At 36.8% G+C, this 22,923-nt stretch overlaps 1 protein-coding gene across 1 annotated transcript in view; it reads right to left on the reverse strand.

The window, feature by feature from the left end:
- FRMPD4 (FERM and PDZ domain containing 4) overlaps window positions 1-22,923 on the reverse strand; it is a 302,625-nt gene that overhangs the window by 39,898 nt on the left and 239,804 nt on the right. Inside the window, exons 5-7 of the mRNA XM_069062992.1 lie at window positions 11,217-11,321; window positions 5,634-5,741; window positions 386-517 (exon numbers count right to left, since the gene is read on the reverse strand). Coding sequence (XP_068919093.1) covers window positions 386-517; window positions 5,634-5,741; window positions 11,217-11,321 — 345 coding nt within the window. The remainder of the gene's footprint in view (window positions 1-385; window positions 518-5,633; window positions 5,742-11,216; window positions 11,322-22,923) is intronic.

Below are 22,923 nucleotides of genomic sequence, written 5' to 3' on the forward strand. Positions count from 1 at the left end.
AAATAATATCAGAAAAATCTTTTTCTTTTTTTAAAAAAATACTCCAAGAGGACAATTTTCCAAGGAAGGTAAACACAGCAGTATAAATATAGCTTTCTTCAGAGATATAACAACAATGAATGGCCACAGAAGCCTTCAGAAACAATTGTTTATTAGACAAATGGACAGCTTATGAAAAATTGACTAAAGAGGGTAATCACTTATGGAGACCAGTAATTGGTGTTTCTTTCAGTGTGTAGAACAGCTAATTAATTTTAGTCATCCAAGAGATAAATAATACAGAAAGTGGCCAATCCATATATATGTGTGTGTGTGTGTGTGTGTGTGTGTGTGTATACATATCTCACTAATGACTAGTGGCTACTTGAGTTATTATTTCACAGACCTGAGTAAGAGTCTCCTGTTCATGTAGCAAGAGAAGTCTGGTTACAGCTCCTTCCATCCTCTGTTCCAGCATCAGGGAAAAGTGCTCAATACACTTGATAGAAAGCTTTTCTTGAAGAGTTAAGATGACATCCTTATTAAGGAAAAAGTCACAAGATGGTATCAAAATTGTGGCAACATCCTCATTGAGTCTAGTGTGACCTAAAAGCTTTTCAAATTTAGACTACAGATTTTAAAGTTCTATTTAGATGAATCTGAGATTTGATGTTGGTGATACTTCTGTTTTTTTTTTAGAATTGAAAAAAATAAAATGGTATTTTTAAATTACATGTAAAAACAGTTTTTAAACATTTAACATTTATTTCTTTATAAGATTTTGAGTTTTGGGGCAGCTAGGTGGTGTGGTGAATAGAGCAATGGCCCTGGAGTCAGGAGGACCTGAGTTCAAATCTGGCTCAGACACTTAACATGTACTAGCCGTGTGACCTTGGGCAAGTCACTTAACCTCAACTGCCCTGCCCTCCCCCCTCCAAAAAGCAAAAAAAAAGATTTTGAGTTTTGAATTTTTCTCCCTCCTCTCTCTCTTTTCCAAGCAACAAGCAACTTGATATAGGCTATATATTGATATAGGCAATAATGTAAAACATCTCTACATTAGTCATGTTGTGAAAAAAGAAACAGAACAAAAAGAAAAAAAAACTATGAAAAAATAAAGTGAAAATAGTATGCTTCAATTTGTGTTCAGACTCCACCATTCTCTGTATGTGGACAGAATTTTCTGTCATGAGTCTTTTGGAATTGTCTTAGATCTTTGTATTGATGAGAAGAGGTAAGTCAATCATAGTTGAGTGTTGAACAATGTTGCTGTTATTGTGAACAATGTTCTCTTGCTTCTGTTCACTTCATTCAGCATCAGTTCATGTAAGTATTTCCAGGTTTTCCTGAAATCTGCCTGCTCATCATTTCTTATAGCACTATAGTATTCTATTGCATTCATATACCACAGTTTGTTCATCCATTCCCCAAATTACAGGCATTTCCTCAATTTCCAAATCTTTGCCACCACTGCTATAAATATGCATACATGTGCATCCTTTTTACTTTTTAATTATCTCTTTGGGATATAGACCTAGTAGATACTTCTGAGTCTTAAAAGTTGGAGTTATGGGAACATGTCCCCCATACCCTACAAGGCCTTTTACATTACTGAAGACTAGAGAGGTTACTAGACAAATCTCTATAGATATGGGATTGTGGATTACTGACGTGAATCACATTAATAGAAAGGATCATAACCGATTTTCTTGTCTAGCCCAAGGAGGAATACACTTAAACCAGCCTTGAAACAGGCTTTGCTATTCTTAAAAATCTCCCATGAAGGGGATTCAATAAACACACACTGATTCCAGGGTCTAACAATACTTCCTGTCAGGCAATACTTCTTTTTATATTCTTTTGTTATAGTAGTTTTATGACAGGTCTTCCTTCTTTACTTTTTTATGTAGTTAAAAACTATTATGCTGCCCCTTAATTTTTTCTTCTCCAAGATTAATCCTCCTTAGGTATTTAACATTTCCTCAGGGGTTTCATCGGCCAGTCCTTTGGCTCTTTTGGTTGCTCTTGTTTTGGCCCTCTCCAATTTCTTCATACACCTTTAAAATGTGGAGCCCCAAATTACTCTCAAGAATGCTTTTGCTTAAACTGAATCTAATAGGAAGTCTTTCAGTTTAATTCAACAGTTATTGTCGCCTATGTTCAAGATGTGTGTGTTCCATTCTTTTTTTTGGGGGGGAGGGATGGATCGGCTAGGTGTATAAAGGTCACTCACAAGCCTGATCTCACCTGTGTAAAGGTATAGATGGCTTTGACTTACTCCATTTTTTTTGGCTTGGGCAAGTTTTGTCCCTTCTCCATCTCCTCTCCAGATGGCTCACCATATTAGTGTCAAGCTTAAGTTTGGACAACTGATTGACTAAGCCAACTGTACTTCAGAACTCTCTGGCTCAAGTCACCCACCAGCCTCAGCCGCCCCCCAGTAGCAGGTATTACAGATGTGTGCCACCCTTCCTGACTGTGTGTTTGTTCTGTTCCTAAAATGAACTCAAGGTCCACAGAGGGAAAAACTAAATTGAGTTTTTCTAGTTGTTGTGTGTGCCAAAGCACACATTATAGGGTATAATTCTGTTTCTCCAGGGATGATATTAGCAAATTAGCATCAATAGCTATTCCCTATTGTGAGTCCAAAGTGAAGAATCTTGGGAAACTTTCATTATAAAGTGTAAGAGAAATAATAAAGCTACACAATTTCTATTTACACCTACCCTACTTACCCTACCAGCCAGGATATTTTTAAATTGCAATTTAAAAATAAAGGCTATAACTTATTTTAGGGAAAAACACTTCTGTTTTTAAGAGTATTTACCCTTCCCCCAGGCTCCTCACAACCATCTGCAGCACTCAGGGAAATCAACATTATTTGAGTTATTTGTAATCTGAAATCATTTGGGTTCCTATTAGATAAGATACAAGATAATGCACAGTGAAACCATCTTTCAAGTTTGTATTTATTTATAATAGAAAAGCATTGAAGTCTTCCTCTCCATTATAAGGTGTTCAACTAATTCAATTCAGCAGACATTCATTAATAATTTACTGTGGGAAAACTACTATGCTGGGCATAGGATGATGAAGGTGAAGATGGTGAAGGTGAGGATGGTGAAGGACAAGATACAAATTTTAGCTAAAGACATATTTCCTGTCCTCATAGAGTTTACTGCTTAGTGGAAGTCTATTGAAGTCCCCAAAGAGAAGGAATTGACTGGTTAAGTTTGATATATAGAAAAAAACCAAATGCTTTTAAAAGGAGCCATAGCCTATTAGAAGACAAATTCATCATTTGTAAAGCATTTCTCATGACTTGATCTTTCTCCTCCAGTGGTTAGAAGGTGGGCAGGAGGAAAAATGAACTCTTTATTTGGAACCTGTTGCAAATTAATAATCCCCTATAAAGGATGTAAATGTTTCTTTTGAAATGATTCAAGAGGAAGTAAAAACTGTTGGCATTAGTCTTCTCCTGTCAGCTCTAATACCTGCTAAATTACCAGATGCTTAACAACAATTTAAAGTAAGCCATTTGCAAACAGAGAGATAATAGACAACACAAATGTAGATAGTGCTTTTATAAAATGTTTCCTTATGCCACATCCACAATTATTAATTCAAAAACTGGTGTTGTATTTCAAGTAAGTTATTCACACAAAACATAAGTAGAAGTGTGTTTGTGTGTGTATTGGAGGAGAGGGGGGAGGCAGCCTGACCCTTAATAGAATTAAAAAATAAATGCAGGTCCCCTTCCTCCTAGTGTTTTCAGTTATCACTAGGTACTTTTTATTATCCTGAAATCCCTTTTTATGGTTCCAGAGGAAGAAAACTTGCCCTGAGCTGATGGAGCATTAGGGAGTAATCAAAATCCAAAAACATTTTTGTTCAATTAAAAAAAACACAGAAGCCATATGCATTTCTTCTAAATGCAAGTAAGAAAGCATCATTTCCTCTGCCACACTATGAATGGCCTGAAAGTTACCAGTGACGTTGGCATAAATCGATTATTTTTTAAACTCCTTTGAGGGGTGGGATGGACAGTGGACCAGATGTCAGAAGACCTGAGAGCTAGTCCCAGTTCTGCTACCCATGAACTCTTTGAACTTGGATAAAGGCTTTAGCCTCTTTCAACCTCAGTTCTCTTAGCTGTCAAATGGAGATTGAAAAGTATTGTTGATAGGATCAAAATCTCACTTCCAATGCTTGTTGTGTGATCTTGGGCAAGTCACTTAACCTCCATTGGCCTCAGTTTCCTCATCTGTAAAATCTGGGGGTTAGACTAGATGACCTCTAAGGTCCCTTTCAGCTCTAGAGCTATGATCTAAATCATAAGTTCTATGATCCTATAAGATAATACATGTGGAAGTTTTCTATAAAATGTTATATAAGCCTATGTGCAGATGTGACTTCATTGGTTTAGGGAAGTCCTGGAGCAGGAACATAACCACAGATGCAGTTGTTAGTAACACGAGTTGTGAGGCAGCAGAGGAAGTATTGGGTAGGTAATCATGGTGATCCGAGTTTGAATTCTGCCTGAGATGCTGACTGGCTGTGTATTCCTGGGCAAGTCTCTGGTAACTCTCTCAGCCTCAGCTCCCTCATCTGTAGAATGAGGATTATAGGAGCCTCTATCTCAGAGGGTTCTTGTGAAGAACAAATGGTATGTATGTATATATGTGTGTGTGTGTGTGTGTGTGTGTCTACACACACAAAGCACTTTGTAATCCTTTTGTTGTACAGTCATTTCAGACTCTTCATGACTCCACTTGGGGTTTTTTGGCAAAGATACGGGAATGGTTTGCCATTTTCTTCAACTCATTTTACAGATGAGGAAATTAAGCAACCCAGATTAAGTGACTTGCCCAAGGTAACACAACTATTAAGTGTCTGAGGTCAGATTTGAACTCAGGTCTTCCTGACTCCAGACCCGATGCTCTATCCACCGTGCCACCTAGCTGCCCCTTGGTAATTGTTAAAGTGTTGTACAAATGGTTACTATTATTAGCTCACTTTCAGCTCTACAGAGTTGTCTGTGACACTGAGAGGGATTTAACCATGGTCACACAGCTGACATAGAAGAGGAGCATCTTGAACCCACGTCTCCCTGACTGAAGCCAGTCAGTCCTCTACCACTCCACGTTGCCTCTTACAAATATGTTATTTAAATCAACAGTTATTCCTTAACCCAAGAGGAGATTATTATGTTATTATATATAATATAATAATATTATATTTAATATATAATAATTATTATATAGAAACCCATCATAAGATCACCCTACACCTCTATTTTGCTGGTTGACAAAGTAGCTAATATTCAATTAGTAGGCAGCACCTTAATCTACTTGGCTTCTGACTTTGCTGACAAATAATGCTGGAGTTTGGTAGTATACCAAGACATTTAAGTGACGTTGTAGGCAATTTTAATTAATTTGAAGTCACATTAAGATTACTGCTTCTGTTTTCACTTCACCAACAGCACATAATGTTCTTTTTTATTGGCACAAAACAGAGCAGAACCTTATTAGTTTTTAAACACTCACATTTGATGTGAAGGTAACCAACTAAGAACAAAGTAGAGATGCATCAAAAGACTTATTGTTAAAGGTGCATAGCATGCCTCATGAGCTTGTGGCAAGTAGGTTTACCTTTATTGAAGTGCTGCAGTCAAAACGGAATGACTTGGTTTGTCCATTTTCTAAGTAGACCTTCAGAACATTTGGCATGAAAAGAAGTGAATTGTCCTTTACTGTTTCCTGTGGAAAGGAGCAAGTCAGCCAAATTAGTATCTTCCTATTCTGAGTAATTAAGCAGTTGTTCCATAGTAAAAGTAGTACAATGAATAAAACCCCACAATTTTCCTATGGGCAGTCATTTGACAAAGCCAAAACTATAATCTATTGTTTTCTGGTCATCCCTGCTGTTAGCTCAGCAGGGAAGGCAATGCAGATGAACTAAATTGAGTGGGAAGTGAGCTGATACAGATGCTATTTGTAGGATGATACACCATTATTCTTTCCAGGCTAGGATTATAACTGATCAACATTAACCTTACATCCAAGCTTGTGTGGAAGTTTTCCTATGACTCTGCATGCTGTGAAGATATGACTCCTGAAGGACTGAGAAACCTCTGAGTTGACATTTAAGCAATATATGACATGTTTAAGTAGAGAAGAGCAACATAATGATTGTAAGTGTTCCTTAGACCAGTCCTGATACTTTTGTGGACAGGAAGTAACTGAATATTAAGGGGGAAAGAGAAGTGTTACTACAATGGTCTTGAGTCTATGGGTTTTCCTGTGGGTTCAGCTGGTGTATCTGCCATTCTAGGTAGAGAGTATTAAGAGTGGGTGTCCCACACATTTTCCCTTAAGGAATCTTGCATATCTATAGCTGAAGTCTGGATTCCATTCTGAAGGCTGGGTACTTCAAACATCAGGTAATCAGTTTGCGATGACTTAATATCTCTAATTCTTAGAATACTATATTTCTGAGCATCTCTTTTGAGACTACTCTCTTCCCTAAGACTGCAAAAGCCTGCTTATAGTAGGGAATAGAGTTCTTGCAACCTACCAGAATGACCAATATTAAAGTTTTGAGGATCCTGTAACCCACCAGGATGACCAAAGGTAAAGTTTTGGTTTTAGCAGGAATTCCAGATCTCAAGTCATAAATGACTGGTCTGTTACAGATAAAAGAAATTAGTCTAGGACAAAATTCATTACATGTTTTGGGGTCTGGATGCACTATTATAAAATGTGAATTGTATAAATATAATTGTTTTTATTTCAAGTGACAATATTTAGCACCAAACTTTGACAACATTTAATTTAACAGTGCTAAATAATTGAGATTATTTTTGACAAATTGAAGTCCAATAAATATTAGCATGTTTCTGCCTTGGTGGTTCCAAATAACAGTATTAAAAATAATTTAAAAAAAATGTTATTTTCTGCATTAAAAAAACTAATTTAGGATATTCTTTAAATATACCACAGGAAGGGAAAGTATATGAAAGTGGCTGGTTTGTTTAGTTTCTAACATAGTAACAGATTACATTAGCTAGCATTTCTATTGAGCTTTTAAGGTTTACAAAACATTTTAGAAATATCATCACATTTTATCCTCACAACAACCTTGTCAGGTAAGTGCTATCATTTATCTCAACTTTTAGAGATTGTGAAACTGAAGCAGAGATTAAATGATTCATCCAGGGTTACACAGTTAATAAGGGTTTGAACTCAGATCTTTCTGACTCCAGGTCCAGCATTCTGTCCACTCTGCCATCTAGCAGCCAAATATATAGAAGTAGCAACATAGCACCACGAAGAGTGATGGATTTGCATTCAGAGGACCTGGTTTCAACCTTTCTAGGCCTCAATTTCTTCTACAGTAAAATAAGAGAGTGAGACTGCCAGCACCCTTTAAAATTCTCTATCTTTGAGTGGAAATATTGACATTTTGGGGGAGTGGAAAAGGACAAAATATAAATAAGCTATACTTGAAAGAGCTCAGTGAATCACTATATTGAACTGTGTTCTTCACTTACAAATCTGATGGACTGAGAACCGACTGGATTTTATGAGCTTGGAGCCAAGTACTAATGAACTGGGGTGAACTTGCTTATATTTGAATAGAAGAAGGAGGTTGGACCATAGGGATGACAAAGGCGTAGGTGTAGGCGAACCTAACAATCCGCATCCCATGACATTGATTCCACAGTTATAAGTGGGAACCTGCTGGAGGCAATCAGCAGCTGGCCCTGGGTCTCAGGGAAAGAACCATCTCCAGTAAGCCTTGTTATTTCCTAGAACTGCCTGAAACTGTCTGTCAAAGCAGCTTCTGGTATAATTTACTCTGTATAGATACACAAAGTATTTGCTTGTGTAGCATCAGGCTGTTCTGTCTTGGGCCAAGCAACAGATACGCTTCTTTTTTAGCTAAGGACTAAAGCCCAAGAGGAAGGCTAGAGTTGGGCTGGATTCTCCTGAAATAGAGTGAAAATGTACCTATGTAACCTAGGAGGTTGTTAGCATAGATTAATGTAGGGGGTCCTAACTTGGGAACTATCAATTTGAGTTTTCTTTTTAATTTAAAGCATCCTGTTTCAATATAAAAACTTTCTTTGGAATCCTATGAATTTTAATTCTCCATTTAAAAACATTATTTTGAGTAGGGGCTCACAGTCTTCGCTAAACTGCCAAGAGGTTTTCATGACACAAAGAAGGTTAAAACTCCCTGGATTAGGGTATTTGGTAAATGAGTTGACACTCTGGGCACTGTGAGAGCAAGAGGCAGGATAGGTGAAGGGACAAGCTGAGGTTAAGGGGCTAGCTTCAGGTGGATGGCAGCAAAGAGAGAATTTGCCTGCTTCAGTGTTTCCCAAAGAGCCAGCCCTGATGGATATTCTTTAGTCAGTAAGGAGCAAGTCCTTCACTAAAGTGGATGCCTATGATTCCTCTTGGTGTGATGGAGGTAACCCTGATGCATCAAATACTTTGCCAGCATCACAATATCTGAAAGGACCTACCTACAGAGTTGGAATGACTTTAAGTATGGGCATGAAGAAAAAAAACACACACAAGTCACATGAAGACCAGTTTAGCTAAGTTTAGAAAGTTACTTTGTTCAGTTTTTTTTCATTCATGTCTGACTCTGTTACCATATTTGGGGTTTTCTTGGCAAAGATACCAGAATGGTTTGCCATTTCCTTTTCAGTTCATTTTATAGATAAGGAAACTGAAGCAAACAGGGTTAAATGGCTCATCCAGAGTCACAGAACTAGTAAGTGTCTGAGGCTGGATTTGAACTTGTCTCCAGGTCCAGCACCACCTAGCTGCCCTTAAGAAAGGCTTATCATTAAATGGTTGGTCATTCAATGAGGGATAAATGGTGGAAAGGGTGATGTACTTGGAATCATATGATCTAAGTTCAAATCTTAATTCTATCATTCACTATGCCTATGACATTAATCAAGGGACAACCTTTTGGTGTGTCAGGGTGCATAGGGAACTGGACTTGGGAGTCAAGTAGGCCTAGGTTTAAATACTGCCTCAGAAAGGCAGGATTTGAATATATTTGATCTTGGACTGCTCACTTAAATTATCTGTGTTTCAGTTCCCTCATCTGTATAATGAAGGGACTGCATCGGACAACAAGCATTTAAGTGTTTAGCATGCGCCAGACATTTTGCTAAATGCTGGGGATGTAAAAAAAGGTAAAACACACTGTTTTTGATTTTAAGGGGCATGCAATCTGAAGGGAAAGATAGCATATAAACAACTAGTCATCATACAAAATTTTAGATAATCTCTAAGATTCCTTTCAGGATTTAAATCTATGACCCCATGATCCTCTAAAGATTTCTGACCAAAGAAACTTATGAAGCCAGATCTATTAAGAAATGAATGAATTTTGATCTATAATGGTAGAACTATTATCCATACAAATGAACTTGAAGACCCTTGAAATAAATAAAATTCTGGGCAAATTTGAAAAAGTAGCTTGCATAATCACAATTCTGCCATAGTTTTACAAGCAAAATAAACTTCAAAGGGACAAAAAATTGAATATATTTGTTGTTACTTAAAAAATCCAAAATGGCCTATGCTTTTTTTTCTCTAAAATTAAATGGAACACTCCATTCATTCAATAATTCATCCATTCAACAAACAAAAACATTGACGATGTGCAGAGTCTTGTGCTAGGTGTTGGGAGACACATAGTTCAAATGATAATAATAACAACTGACATTCATATGGTGTTTGAAAGCTTACCTATCTAACAGTTGAGACTCAAGACAACTGTAAGAGGTAGGAGTTATGCTATTATTATACCCATTTTATAGATGAGAGATAAAGTGATCTGATTATAGTTATGCAGCTCATAAGTGACAGAAGTAGCAAATGACCCTAAGTCTTCCTAACTTTTAGTTAGTTCAGCACTATACAACACTGCAGCTTAACATTGTTGTTGTTTATCCTTTCTAGAAGAAGACCAATGACATCAGCAAGATGATGCTTTAACTTGCAAGTGAATTGGATTTAAGTGAGGCAGGACTGTGCAAAGTCATCAGCCTCACTCTCTCCCCCAGAATCAATGGAGTCCCATGGCAAGATGTAGGTCAGGATGACTGGTGATGATCCTGGATGCAATGGAAGACCTTGGCCTTTTTTAAGATAACGTCTTTCTTAGGTCTCAGTTTGTCTGAGGCAAAGCCCGTTCAGCAGTTAAAGTATGTTCTGTGTCACAGAACAAATTTCCAAGTATTTTTTAAAGTGACTGCTCTAAACTGTGCCTGCATGAGCACATAAGCTCTGTTCTCATTATAGCCCTATCAGGCAAACTGTGAAGAGAAAATGATGGCATTGTCTAATGCTATCCATATCCCTAGTCAAGAATTGAGGCAAAAGATGGCCTAGTTCATCTTCACAAAAGAATCAGTCTGGGAGGGGAAGACCCTCAGAGCTTCTGACCAGAACAGAAATAGTTGCTATTTACACCCTCTCTGAACCATCAGCACCCAAACAATGAACAAGTGAGGCCTATTATTGACCAATTGGGATAAGACACACATGTTTAACTTTTATGCAAAATATCACATGCTAAGTACATTAAGGGATGCACAAAACAAAGGACTATGTGAAGCATGGAGGGGGCAGGGGAAAGAATGTAGGAAATGGCACTTGAACTGGGATTTAAAGGATGGATAGGAATTCAACAGTCAAAAAGGATGAAGAAAGATGGACGTGTGTGCATGTGTGTGCACACATAATTATGCACACATAACTAGTATGTTTCATATTAGTCCAAGAACATGAATGAAGAACTTATGCATTCTCTTTTATTTCTGGTTTGTTAATTTGTAGACTATATGTTAGACAATGGGAATAGATATAGAATACTCCAATTATTTTGATTGAATTTGGCCTAGTTGGTAACTTCTTCCTTCAACAAATATTTGTTGGGCACCTACCATTGGCATAAGACTTTGCGTCTGTGTTGAAGGAAGTAGCAGACGTGGTCCACCACTCTCAAAGAGTTTACAATCTAGTATGGAGTCAGTGAAAAATAAATAAGGCAGAAGAAATTGTAATTAAAAATAGACCTTAGTGCATAATCAGCAAGTGACCATTAGTGATTGATTATTCCAGTCAAAAAGACTAAATTTGAGTGAATATACATGACCTTAACAAATCTCTGCCTCACAAAGAAGAGAATTTTAAACTCACCGAAACCTGGCCATTGATGATGACCTCCTCTGAGAAACGCACTTTAACAGGATTGGACTTCAACCTTGCCTTTTTTGCAGCACTAATAAATGCTGACTTGGGAGACTGGAAGGGAAAGAACATTTTTTTTTAATCAGATTGATTTGGAACAGAACCTATACCTCCCTGTGATATAATGATTCTCTACTTGTTCTCATAGATTCCTCATTTTGCTTGAAAATATGAGGTTTGGCACATGCCCATTTAAAGAACTAAATCAAAATCATCATTTAAAACAAAGTATGGCAAAAAAGCCACCAATGAACACAGAAATATATCCTCATATGCATAAACTATTAGAATTTTATTTGATCACTGGATTGAAAAATACCAAAAAGTATGTTCTGTGTCACAGAACAAATATCCAAGTATTTTTTTAAAGTGACTGCTCTAAACTGTGCCTGCATAAGCACACAAGCTCTGTTCTCATTATAGCGCTATCAGGCAAACTGTGAAGAGAAAATGATGGCATTGTCTAATGATATCCCTATACAAAACCAGCTGAGAATAAGTTGTTGGAAATAGAGGGGAAAGAGGCATAGATAATTAAAAACAGTGGATAAGTCAGCTATTGTCTACATCTGTTTTGGGAATAGAGTAGGACAAGCACGTACAGATAGATTCATGTATTCACTCCTCAGTATTTCCCCTTTTGGCTTAGTCCATTGTTGGTGGCAAGGATCTACCTGGACAGCAGTGGAGAGAGTAAATCACAGCCCGCAGTCATCAACCAAATCACAGCCAATTAAAAATTGGCTGGATATTTTGTTCCCTTTCTGCTTTTCCCAAACTCTCTAAAATTTAGATGATATCATCTTATCTTTAGAGATTATCTTCATCAACAAACATTTAAATGTTTGTTTTTTTATTGAGAAAAAGAACATACAGAGAGAGTATTCTTCTTTCTCTAATGTTCAAAAGCAAAATGGATTAATCTACTTTGAAAGGGAGGGTGATCCAGGGTAGCAGAATAAATGAACAAATGTTAAATTTTAGTTCTGGGATTACCCAATTGATTCACTAAGTAATCTTGGTTCAAAGACCAAAATGCCACCAACATTTTTCTTAAATTTTTCTATGAGAAAGACACTGTGCAGAGTTTTGAGAGCATTAAGACAGAAATCAAATAGTTCCTGCCCCTTTAAAGGAGCTTACATTCTACTGGTGTTAGGGAAGAGGAAGGTGGATATAGAATGTATGCAAATAAGTAAATACAAAGAAATAAGAGGAGGAAGATAACCATGATATATCAGAGAAGGCTTAATGGAAGAGAGGACACCTCAACTAATTCTTAAAGGAAGATGAGGACTCAAAGAGCTGAACAGAGGTGACAGAGTGCACTCCAGGCAATGGTGATAGCTTGTGCAAGCACAAAAAGACAGAAGATGGTTTGTTGAGTTCAGGAGATTGCTATGTTACTTTTCCCCTTCCCCCAATTAGATATTGAAAGAGACCAATGTGGTTGCACAATGGAGTCACTGAGGTGGCCATATTTTATTAGAACATGTACAAAACAAGAAAAGGGTGACAGAACCAAGATGGAAAAAAAAGAAGGGGCAAAGACCCATAATAAAACTCAGCATAGCATAAGTAAAGGTTATGAAAAATATCCTAAGAACAATAAAAATAATTTTAAAAATTATGTTTGGAATAAGATATAGAAATAGAAAGCAGTACATCTATTTTTTGAGTTAGATAGAATGTGCCTAACATGACTTTTACTCTGAGGGTAAGAAATATTTGTTAAAGAGCTGGCCATTCTGAAATAATAATAATGCCAACAATAATAGCTGGCATTTATGTAGCTCTTACTATGTGTCCAGCACTGTGCTAAGCACTTTGTATATATTATTTCATTGGTCTTCATAACTCTGAGAAGTAGGGACTACTATTAACCCCATTTTGTAGACTGATATCCTACTTCGGCAACATTCCTCTCACTTCCTCTAAATAAAATAATATGAATCTATGAAGATCTTTATCCTCCCTAAACACTCATTTAAAATGCATTTATCTCCAAAGATGTGCATTCATATACCTTTTCTTCCTCACACTAGTAGTAATAAATAGCTTTCATATAGTGCTTTAAAGTTTGCAAAGCACAGCACATAGATTATCTCATTTGACTTTAACAACAATCCTAGGAGGTAAGTGCTATTTTTATCCTCATTTTACTGATCAGGAAATTAAAGGAAATAGACATTAAGTGATTTGGCCAAGGTGACACAGTATCTGAAGCTGGATTTGAACTCTGGTCCTGCTGACACTAGGTTTGGGGCTCTATTCACTGTGCCACCTAGCTGCCTCAAGTTCTTCAACTCTAATTTCATTCTAAATAGGCTAAGATGAATCATTTAAACCTACTGTTCAATCTTAGGGCCTCGAATGCCTCCTTGAAATGGGAATTAGGGTGTGGGTTGAGTTAGGATAGGGAAGAAATGGAAGATAAGAACAGGAAGGAACTTTTTGGATGCTACTGAAAGAGAAAGGAGGGAAACCCTGCCAAGTGGAGATCTGAAAGACAAGTCAGACATGTATACAACAGAGCAAAAAAGAAAAGTCTAATTCCCAGTATTGTTGCATATAGCACTGGGAACTATAATTCTACAATCAAAGGAAGCAGCTTTGTCCCTTCCCATACCCGGGTGAGAATAAAGAATTCTGAAAGTCAAGGAAAAATGGTAATGACAACCTGAAGGGAAACATCAGCAAACTATAGATTTGGGCTTACTGGTAGACAAATAGTGAAATGATGGGAGGAGGGTTAGGCCTTGGACCATTTGGCAACAAAGTGGAAGGTATAGCGCAAATGGGTAACCAGAAGAAAATACAACTACTCAAGTTTTAATTTTGTTTCCATATTTTGCATCAAGAGATGGTTCTTTAAACTGAAAAGACTAGAATAAACATTTATAAGGGGAAAAGGGGCAGCTAGGTGGTGTAGAGGATGGAGTGTTGGGCTTGGAGTCAGACTCACTTTTTTTGAGTTCAAATCTGGGCTCAGACACTTATTAGCTATTTAACCCGGATCACTTAGCTTCTTAATCTATAAAATGTGCTGGAAATGAAAATGGGAAACCATTTCAGTGTCTTTGTCAAGAAAATTCCAATTGGGATCACAAAGAGTCAGACATGACTAAAAAATGACTGAACAAAAGGAAGGAATAAAAGACCAAGCTTCATAATTAAATTAATGCAGTAAGAGCATAGGAGTTTGATGTAGGATCATAGAAGATCCTCTGAGTCTATGATCTTAAACCAAACCAGTTGAATGACAGCCAATGGTATGGAAAGAATATGATCACTGAATTACTGTTATTGGTAATGTTTGAAAAATTGTGGAGAATGATGGAGATGTCAGAGGGTGGGGAATAGACTGAGGTCCTGCTTTTCTTTTTTTATTTTGATAGGTCAATTGGGGTTAAGTGACTTGCCCAAGATCACACGGCTAGTTTTTGTGTTAAGTGTCTGAGGCCGGATTTGAACTCAGGTCCTCCTGACTCCAGGGCTGGTGCTCCACTCACTGCACCACCTAAGGTCCCACTTTTCTAAAACAGCATAAAGATGGACTCCAAAAACTGTGGACAAGTAAATTTTATGTCTTTTCCTGGTAAATTCTAGGATGGATTATATGAATGATTTGTGAGCATGTAGAAAGGAAGCCATGTCAAACACATCTCTTTTCTTTTTCTTTACATCAAGAGTTAACTTTTTAATATCATAGACTCCTTTAGCAAAATGATAAAGCCTATGGATCTGCATTAAGAAGGAAACCAATCATATTGAAAAATAATTATAAAACAAAAATACCACCACCACCACAATAAGCTCATGGACCCTCTATAGCATTACAAGCCTGGTAGATAAGGGAAATCCTACACATATATTATAGCTAGATTTTAGCATCATATTTGATAAATTATTTCCATGATATCTTTGTTAACAAGAGGGAAAAATATAGGCTAGATGATACTCTGGTTGGGTGGACATGTGACTGGTTAGGGCAACTCTCATTTAATAGATATCAACCTAGAGGAAGTCTGTTCAGAATTTTCATTTATGATTTGGATGATCACACTGATGACTTGCTAATAAAATCTGAAGATGGTAAAAAGTTAGAAGACATAGTTAATACAATGCATGACAAAATCAGGAGCTAAAACATGAACAGGACAGAATGATGGATACAATCTAAAATGCTGAAATTTAATATAAATATGAAATCTTTGCACTTAGGGGTAGTTTTTCAAAGGAAGGGTAATGTGACAGAAGGAGTGTTGGGCTTGGAGTCAGGAGGACCGGGGTTTAAATATTGCCTCTAACATTTGCTATCTTTTTATTATGGGCAAGTTATTTTACCACACTGGGTATAAATTTTTTTTTTCATGTAAAATAGAAGTAATGATGCTGGTAGTACCTACTTCATGGTGTAGGTTTTGAGGTTCAAATGTAAATTGTTTCTCAAACCTTTTGAAAGCACTGTATGAAAGCAATTTGGAAGTATGCTAAGAAAGTGACTAAAATGTCCACACCCAGAGATCCCACTGCTAGGCATAAACACCAAGGAGACAAAGGCATAAAGAAAGGGCCAACATACATTAAATACTTATAGTAGCACTTTTGGAAGTAGTAAAAAGCTAGAAACAAAGTAGATATTCATTGACTGGGGAATGGCTAAACAGATTGTAGTTCGTGACTAAAATTTCATATTTATGAACTATAAGAAATTATTAATATGGAGAACAGAGGGAGTCTTGGGAAGATTTATATGAACTGATATGAAAGGAAATAAGCAGAAGCAGGAAAATGATAGACGATAATGAATACAACAATGGAAATGTAAAGTACAACAGCAGCAATTGAAACAGGATATTTTGGGAATTATAATGACCAAGCTGGCTATAGAAGAGATTTGAAAAGGTGCTTCTCTCTCTTCTGTGAAGAGGTGGAGGGACTCTAAATAGCATATACTGTTAGACTTGATTAAATGTGTTGGTTAGATTTACTGAATTTTTATTTTCTCATTTTTAAAATTCTTTATGATAAGGGATAGATCTCTGTGTGAGGGAAGTGGAAAGGATATATTCGGACATAATTATGATATAAAACCAAAGGCTATTGATAAATATTCCAAAACAACGTTAAAGCGCCATAGAAGTGCCAATTACTATTATAACTCATGGGGGAAAAGGCTTAAAAGGTTTTAGTAGCAAGCCAAATGTGAATTTATAGAGTGCTATGGCTACTCAGCCATATAGTGCCCACTTAGGCTGCGTTAATACAAGGATGAGGCCCAGGGTGGGAGAGTTATTTATGGTTTCATAGATTTAGAACTAGAAAATAATTCAGAGCAGCAGGATCCTCATTTTGTAGACACAAAGGAAAGTCCAGAGAGGTTTGCTTGAGGTCACATGGGTTGCATGTGGTCAGGTCCTCTGGACTTGAACTCAGCTCCTCTGACTTCAGATCTAATTCATCTTTGCCAGTATATGACACTGGGATAGTTCCACTGTAATCAACTGGTGGGATCACAGCTGAAGTATTCTGGGTACTATACTATTAAGATAGAGAATCCTTGGGGAAGGCAGACAGCCAAGTGGGAAAAATGCAGAATCTGTGTATCTGTGTACAATCATAAACTACTTTTCGGGTATAGGATGGGATAGTCTCCCAATGGAGGTAATTATGATAGTGAGATCTGGTCCGTAGGTGTATTTGTTATGAAAATTGGTGTCATTATTGAATCAATGAAGCAAAGTATTGGTGTATTTGTGACTGTGCCATGCGGCTACTGAAGAAGTCAAATAAAGACTGGAGCCAATGTGTGTGAACAGATGCTGCAGTTAAGTTGCATAGTGGATAGACAGCTGGGCCTGAAGCCAGGAAAACCCAAGATCAAATCCTGCCTCAGACACTTACTAGTCATGTGTGACTTTGAATTAGTCACTAAACCTCTGTTTCCTCATCTGCACACTGGGGATAATAATAGTACTTACCTTCCAGGGTTGTTGTAAGGATCAAATGAGGCAATCTATGTAGTGATTTGCAAATTTTGCTATTACTACATATTGGTGAACTAGGATGAGGAAGTAAAGGTATATGTATGCACATCCTTGGAAACGAATGCACATTCAGAGAGGGAGAGGGAGGATGGGCATCCAAATGAAGATCTTCATAGATTATTCTCTCATTTAGAGGGAGTGAGAGGAATTTTGTCTAAACAGAATGTGTGGAGTCAGTTTGGTACATAGAGGGCTGTTTCTAGGGTCAGCCAGAACCACAGGACCCTACTGGGTCCTGTGGATTCTCTGTTAATGTCCATGGAACATTTTGGGAATGGTGATGAACAAGTCCTTATGGACATAAACATCTGGTTGGCACAATTCTGAGTCTCTGCACGAGAAAAGAGAGTGCACCCAAAGCATGAGTATGAATGTAAAGAATGGTAGGTGTTGTTGTGGGTCCCTGTTACATTTTTAAAGGTACATCATTGACATTTAAAGGTACATTACATTTAAAGGTACATTGACAGATTAGACTATGTATCATTCAAGGAAGAGTAATCAGGATGGCAAAGGATCTAGAAATGATATCATATAAAAATGGTTGAAGAAAATAATTTTAGCTCACACAAGAAAATATTTCATTGAAGGACATGATAATTGTCTTCAGTGTTTTGAAGGCGTATCATAGTGAAAGAGTCTTATATTTCAGGAAGTGCAGAAAAAGGTCCAAAGGTCAGTTATGGGGAGGGTAATTTTGACTTAGTAGAGGCAAGAAATTCCTAAAAATGAGACAGGAGGTTGAACTACATAATCTAAAATGTTCCTTCCAGTTTCAAGATTCTGTGATTCTATATTCAGGTTTTTCGTGACACTGTAGTGATCAATAATAGCCATCATTAATAGTTATCATATATAAGCATACTTCTTGAATATATTTTAAAAATATGACTGCTATTTATAGTAATCCATGTCTAAGGTAATTTCACAATTTGGGATAAAACCCAAAGATTTATATTTTTATGGACACTTAATTATATATCTCCAGTTTACTGTACTCCATATATTAATATGTTATACATTCATATATTCCCAGAGGAAATGGGAGTAAGCGCCAAAATCAACTATTTCTTAATTCAGTACAGGTAGACTAAATAAATTATAATTATGCATATTCCCCCAAGATCCATTTTTAGGGGGTCTGTTTGGAATCTTTGGCTTAAGTATCATTACAGTCCAGTAATTAATTTCTCATCCTTTTTGCGGTGAACTGAGCACTTAGAGAAACTTACAGGGTGCTAATTCTCAGAGACAGAAGCTCTATGTCTAAAGCATTCGGACAGAAACTTTATTCTGATAGGTTGTTCCTCAGAAACAAAAAGTCAATCAATTAAACAAACAAACAATTTTTCTAGAGAAGTTTTTTAAATGACTAAGAAAATTCTATTGCAAAGGAAAAAAAGTCCATATGCTGTAGTACCCTTATCTATCCTCTTATTTATGGTCTGTGATAAGTAACAATTAACAAAAAAAATAATACAGAGAGGGTTTTTGAAATGCCACCTTTTAGCTGAAGGGAAAACATTTTTCTCCCTTAATGAACTGAAGCAGGTGGTATCTACATTGACAAAATGGGTTTATCATAAGTGAAGCATTTGTGTCTGTGTGAAAGCTACGTATATTGAATGACATTAGGTGAGCTATTTTGAGACGGAACATTTACATATCTATTACCATTAGGGAATGAACACATTGGTAAAATTTCCAGATAACTGAAGTTTATTCCTTTAAATACCAAAACCTTAAAAGCAGTTTTAACTTCTTCCAAAAAAAGAAGACATCTCCTAAAATGCATTACATATTTCTCTGCTTTAATAAAAGCATACTCAACATAACAACTTTTTTTTTTTTGTCAGTTCAGTGGATAGAGAACCATACCTTGAGTCAGAAAGACCTGAGTTCAAATCTGGCCTCAGACACTTACTAGCTATTTGATACTGTGTAAGTAACTTAACCTTTTTCGGCCTCCTGTAAAATGGAGATAATAATGACACCTGTATTTGCGGGTTGTTGTGATGATCAAATGAGATTATAATTGTAAAGTGCTTAGGCCAGTGCCTAAGAAGAACTATGGTAAGAACTATGTAAATTAGCTCTTATTACCATTAATTTCTCTTTATCATGCACATAAATTATGGCATAGGGGCTATAATACATTGATACTTTTAGGGGTATTGAGATGTGTAGTACCATTGTGAGATAAGTGACTCCAGGGTTATTCCAGCAGTTCTCTGCTATTGTCAATGTGTTCACCTCTAGTAATATTTATTCCCCTTGAAGTACTTCCCTTTCTCCTCCTCCCTCTTTTAATCAACTATAACTGCCTTTGAAGGAGCTTAACACCTAAAGTTCCTATTCCCAGGATAATTAGTTAATCCTGGATTATAAATATCTTGAAAAAAAGCCACTGATTGAATTCAATTCTTATTTTCTCCCTAAAGCATTTCATTAATTTACACTAAAAAGTACCTCATTATAACTTGGCCGTGCAGTACCATCACACAGAATACTTAGTGATAGAGATAAATGAAGGTATAATGATGAATGGCAGATATCCATGAAAATCAATATACACTACAGTCAGAGAGACACAGGAGGAGGGTGCTATAGGGTGGTCATGAAACACTTTAGTACTGAAGGGGAGGTCTCTTTGAGCTGGACTTCACTAATAATGACTTTGTGAAAAATGTGACGTGGGCTAGGATAAAGGTCACTTTTCTATGAAGAACATAGACCTTATAGCTGAGGAGCCTCAGAGGGCATCTATCTCATCCAATCCTACAATTTTATTGATGAGGGAAGTGAGGACCAGAGAGGTACAATGACTGACCCATAGTTACACAGCTAGTAAATATCACAGATCAGCAAATTAAAAGAATAACCAGTGTAGTATGGGAAAGATCTGAACTTTTTAAGACCAAAAATGCTTCAACACATTGGCTTGAGAGTAAATGAATAATGATAGCATTAGTTATAATTGAATCTTATCTACTTATTTAAAAAGGTCACTTGGGACCTCCATCTGACTGCATATTTTTAGCCCCCGGCATTACTCTGAGTATTTAAAAGTAATAACAATGTATTTATTAAAAATTCTATAATTCACACTTTTCAGTAATTGCCTAGTCTTTTTTCTATCTAATCCTACCTCCTTAGAATTTACCATGTAGTTTCACTTTAGTTTTGCAATATTATTTTAACAAAAGGTGATTAGATTTTTAAAAGAATGCCATAGATTTTCTTTTACATGTTTCAGTGCATTCAGGTAACTGAGCTAGGTTATTTTTGTTTCTTTAGTGAACCCTCTTTTTAGGCTTAGTGTGTGGGGTTTGGGAAGAAGAGTTAGGAGCTATGGGAAAGATGGAAATGGAAGCAATAGGATGAGAGAATAGATGGTGGAGACAACATAAATCTATGCCAAGTGAACAATAGGAAGAAAATACCCACATATGTGTGTATGCATATATGTGTGCATCTGTATGTGTGTGTACACATATTTAAAAAGCAAGTTCTAGACTGTTATTTCTATTGACATTTAAAAAAGGTTAGTAGATTAGATGATGAAGCGTAGGACAAGGAAGGAAGGAGATAACAAAAAAAGATGAAAGTTATTGTCTAGCCTACCACTAGAAAACAGTATTAATATATTCCTGGATTCATTATTGTAATGATAAAGGAATTTGAAGATTTTCCCTGCCCCTTAATGGGCCTCAAGTGAAACCCAACAGGAGGAGCTTGATTGGGGGAAGGCTTGTTTTTCAGGAAGGCCTACACTTTTTGTTGCTTTGTAATTAGGCAGTTGGTCATGAAGATTGTGATGTCCTCTGACCCTGAAGAAGGGTGTATATACTCTGAGGTGAGATTTTGCTTTGGGCTTATTTGTGGGAAGAGTCATATGATCTGGCCAGATAAATCTAGGCAGCCATTGAGCCCCCAGCTTTGAAAACCCAGATGTTGGTGCTTCTCTCTCTCTGGTAACTGACTATATGGATGTGATGGTCAGACAGCTAGAAGCCCTGTCTGTTGGTCTGTTGAATTGTGTTATTTTCTCAATCTGTATTTTTTGTCTGCTTGTAATTTGTTTGTTTTTTCTCTGAAGTTCAGGGTGCTGACTTTTTCCCCTGAACTAAGTGAAATACTCCCACCCACACACACACAGACACACATATAATTAAAGATTGTTGACCCCTTTAAAATTGCCTTTCTTTAGTAAAGCAGATCAAAGAACCTGTGCTAGCAGCAATTCTGGGTATTCTGCAGTGCTTGCTGTTACAACTACTCATTGATATCTATTTAAAACAGTTTCTGCTACTGTGACATGCATCCTGAGGGTGCTCAATAAATATTTGACAGTGAAAATAATTTCAGACATCTATCTGAAACTATTATCTAGAGAAAAGAAAACATTTCAATTTTGTTAAATGCAAAAATGGAAAAAAGTGACATGGGTTAAGAAATATGAGGATTTATTTCATATCAGTAATGTGTATGTATATTTTCTCTCTTCAATCAGACAATCTGGAGGTAGGAACTGTTTTCTTTAATTGCTTGCTATTCTCTATAGTCCCAAGGCTAGTGCCATGAACTTGATGTGTTCAATAAATACTTCTTGAATAGAGAAGTGAATGGAAAGGATTTGAAAGACTGTTTTTAGTATGGGGATGGTTGGCCCAGTCTCATTGCATCTGTTTCCTCCTCTGCAAATAGAGGTAAAATTTGGCTTATCTCAGAAGTAGGGGCAACTGGTGGCACATGTGTTGGATCATATTAATAGGGGCTCTGTTTTCCCTGGTTTCATGACTTATTTGCATCCCTGTTGGACAAGAATATAGCCCTCATCTTGTGGCATGAGGGATGAACACATTCTTTGCACCTCTTGAAGCTCTTTCCTCTATGTTGATGTCTACAATATTCTCTGTGCTTGAATTACCTAATCCCGTGTCTCTTCTTATTGGAAGTCCTATCCATTAATTCATCTGCTCCATAAAATTTCCTGATCTCTCCAGTCAGTAACGATTTCTTCATCCCTTCCCCTTCTTCGGCTTCCACCTCTCTTGATGTATCACCTGTCATTTGATATATTTATTTGCATATGTGGCATATACAGCTCCTGGTTTACAGGTTCCATGAGGGAGAGAGATGTTGTCTTAAAGTCATGTATCTTCTCCAGGATTTCCATTTTCAGAGGCTCTGAATGTCCTCAGTGCCTAATTAGTGACTATTGAAGTAGAAAGCTGTAGGTGCTAGTAACCTGCATGGGGCTGTATCCAAAAATAGAGATGGAAATCCATTATCATTTTTAAGAGTTAAAGTCTTTTACCATTACACTTTCTTGAAACTAGGAGTATGAGAAATCCCTAACACAAACCTTCATGCCCAATGTCTTTAACATGGCAAGATCAGAGAAATTGGCATTCTCTGAACGAATACTAATCTATCCTACCAGTAAAAGGAAGAAAACGAGCATTTATTAAGTGCTTACCATATGCCAGATCCTATGCTAAGCACTTTGTAAATATTATTTCATTTGATCATTAAAACAACACAGAGTTTGTGATATTATTATTATCACTCCCATTTTGCAGTTGAGAAAACTGAGAAAAACA

This window comes from Petaurus breviceps, unplaced genomic scaffold, assembly GCF_028583685.1.
Source record: "Petaurus breviceps papuanus isolate PSGF00001 unplaced genomic scaffold, PetGlider_PUasm1.0 90515, whole genome shotgun sequence".
NCBI lineage: Eukaryota > Metazoa > Chordata > Mammalia > Diprotodontia > Petauridae > Petaurus > Petaurus breviceps.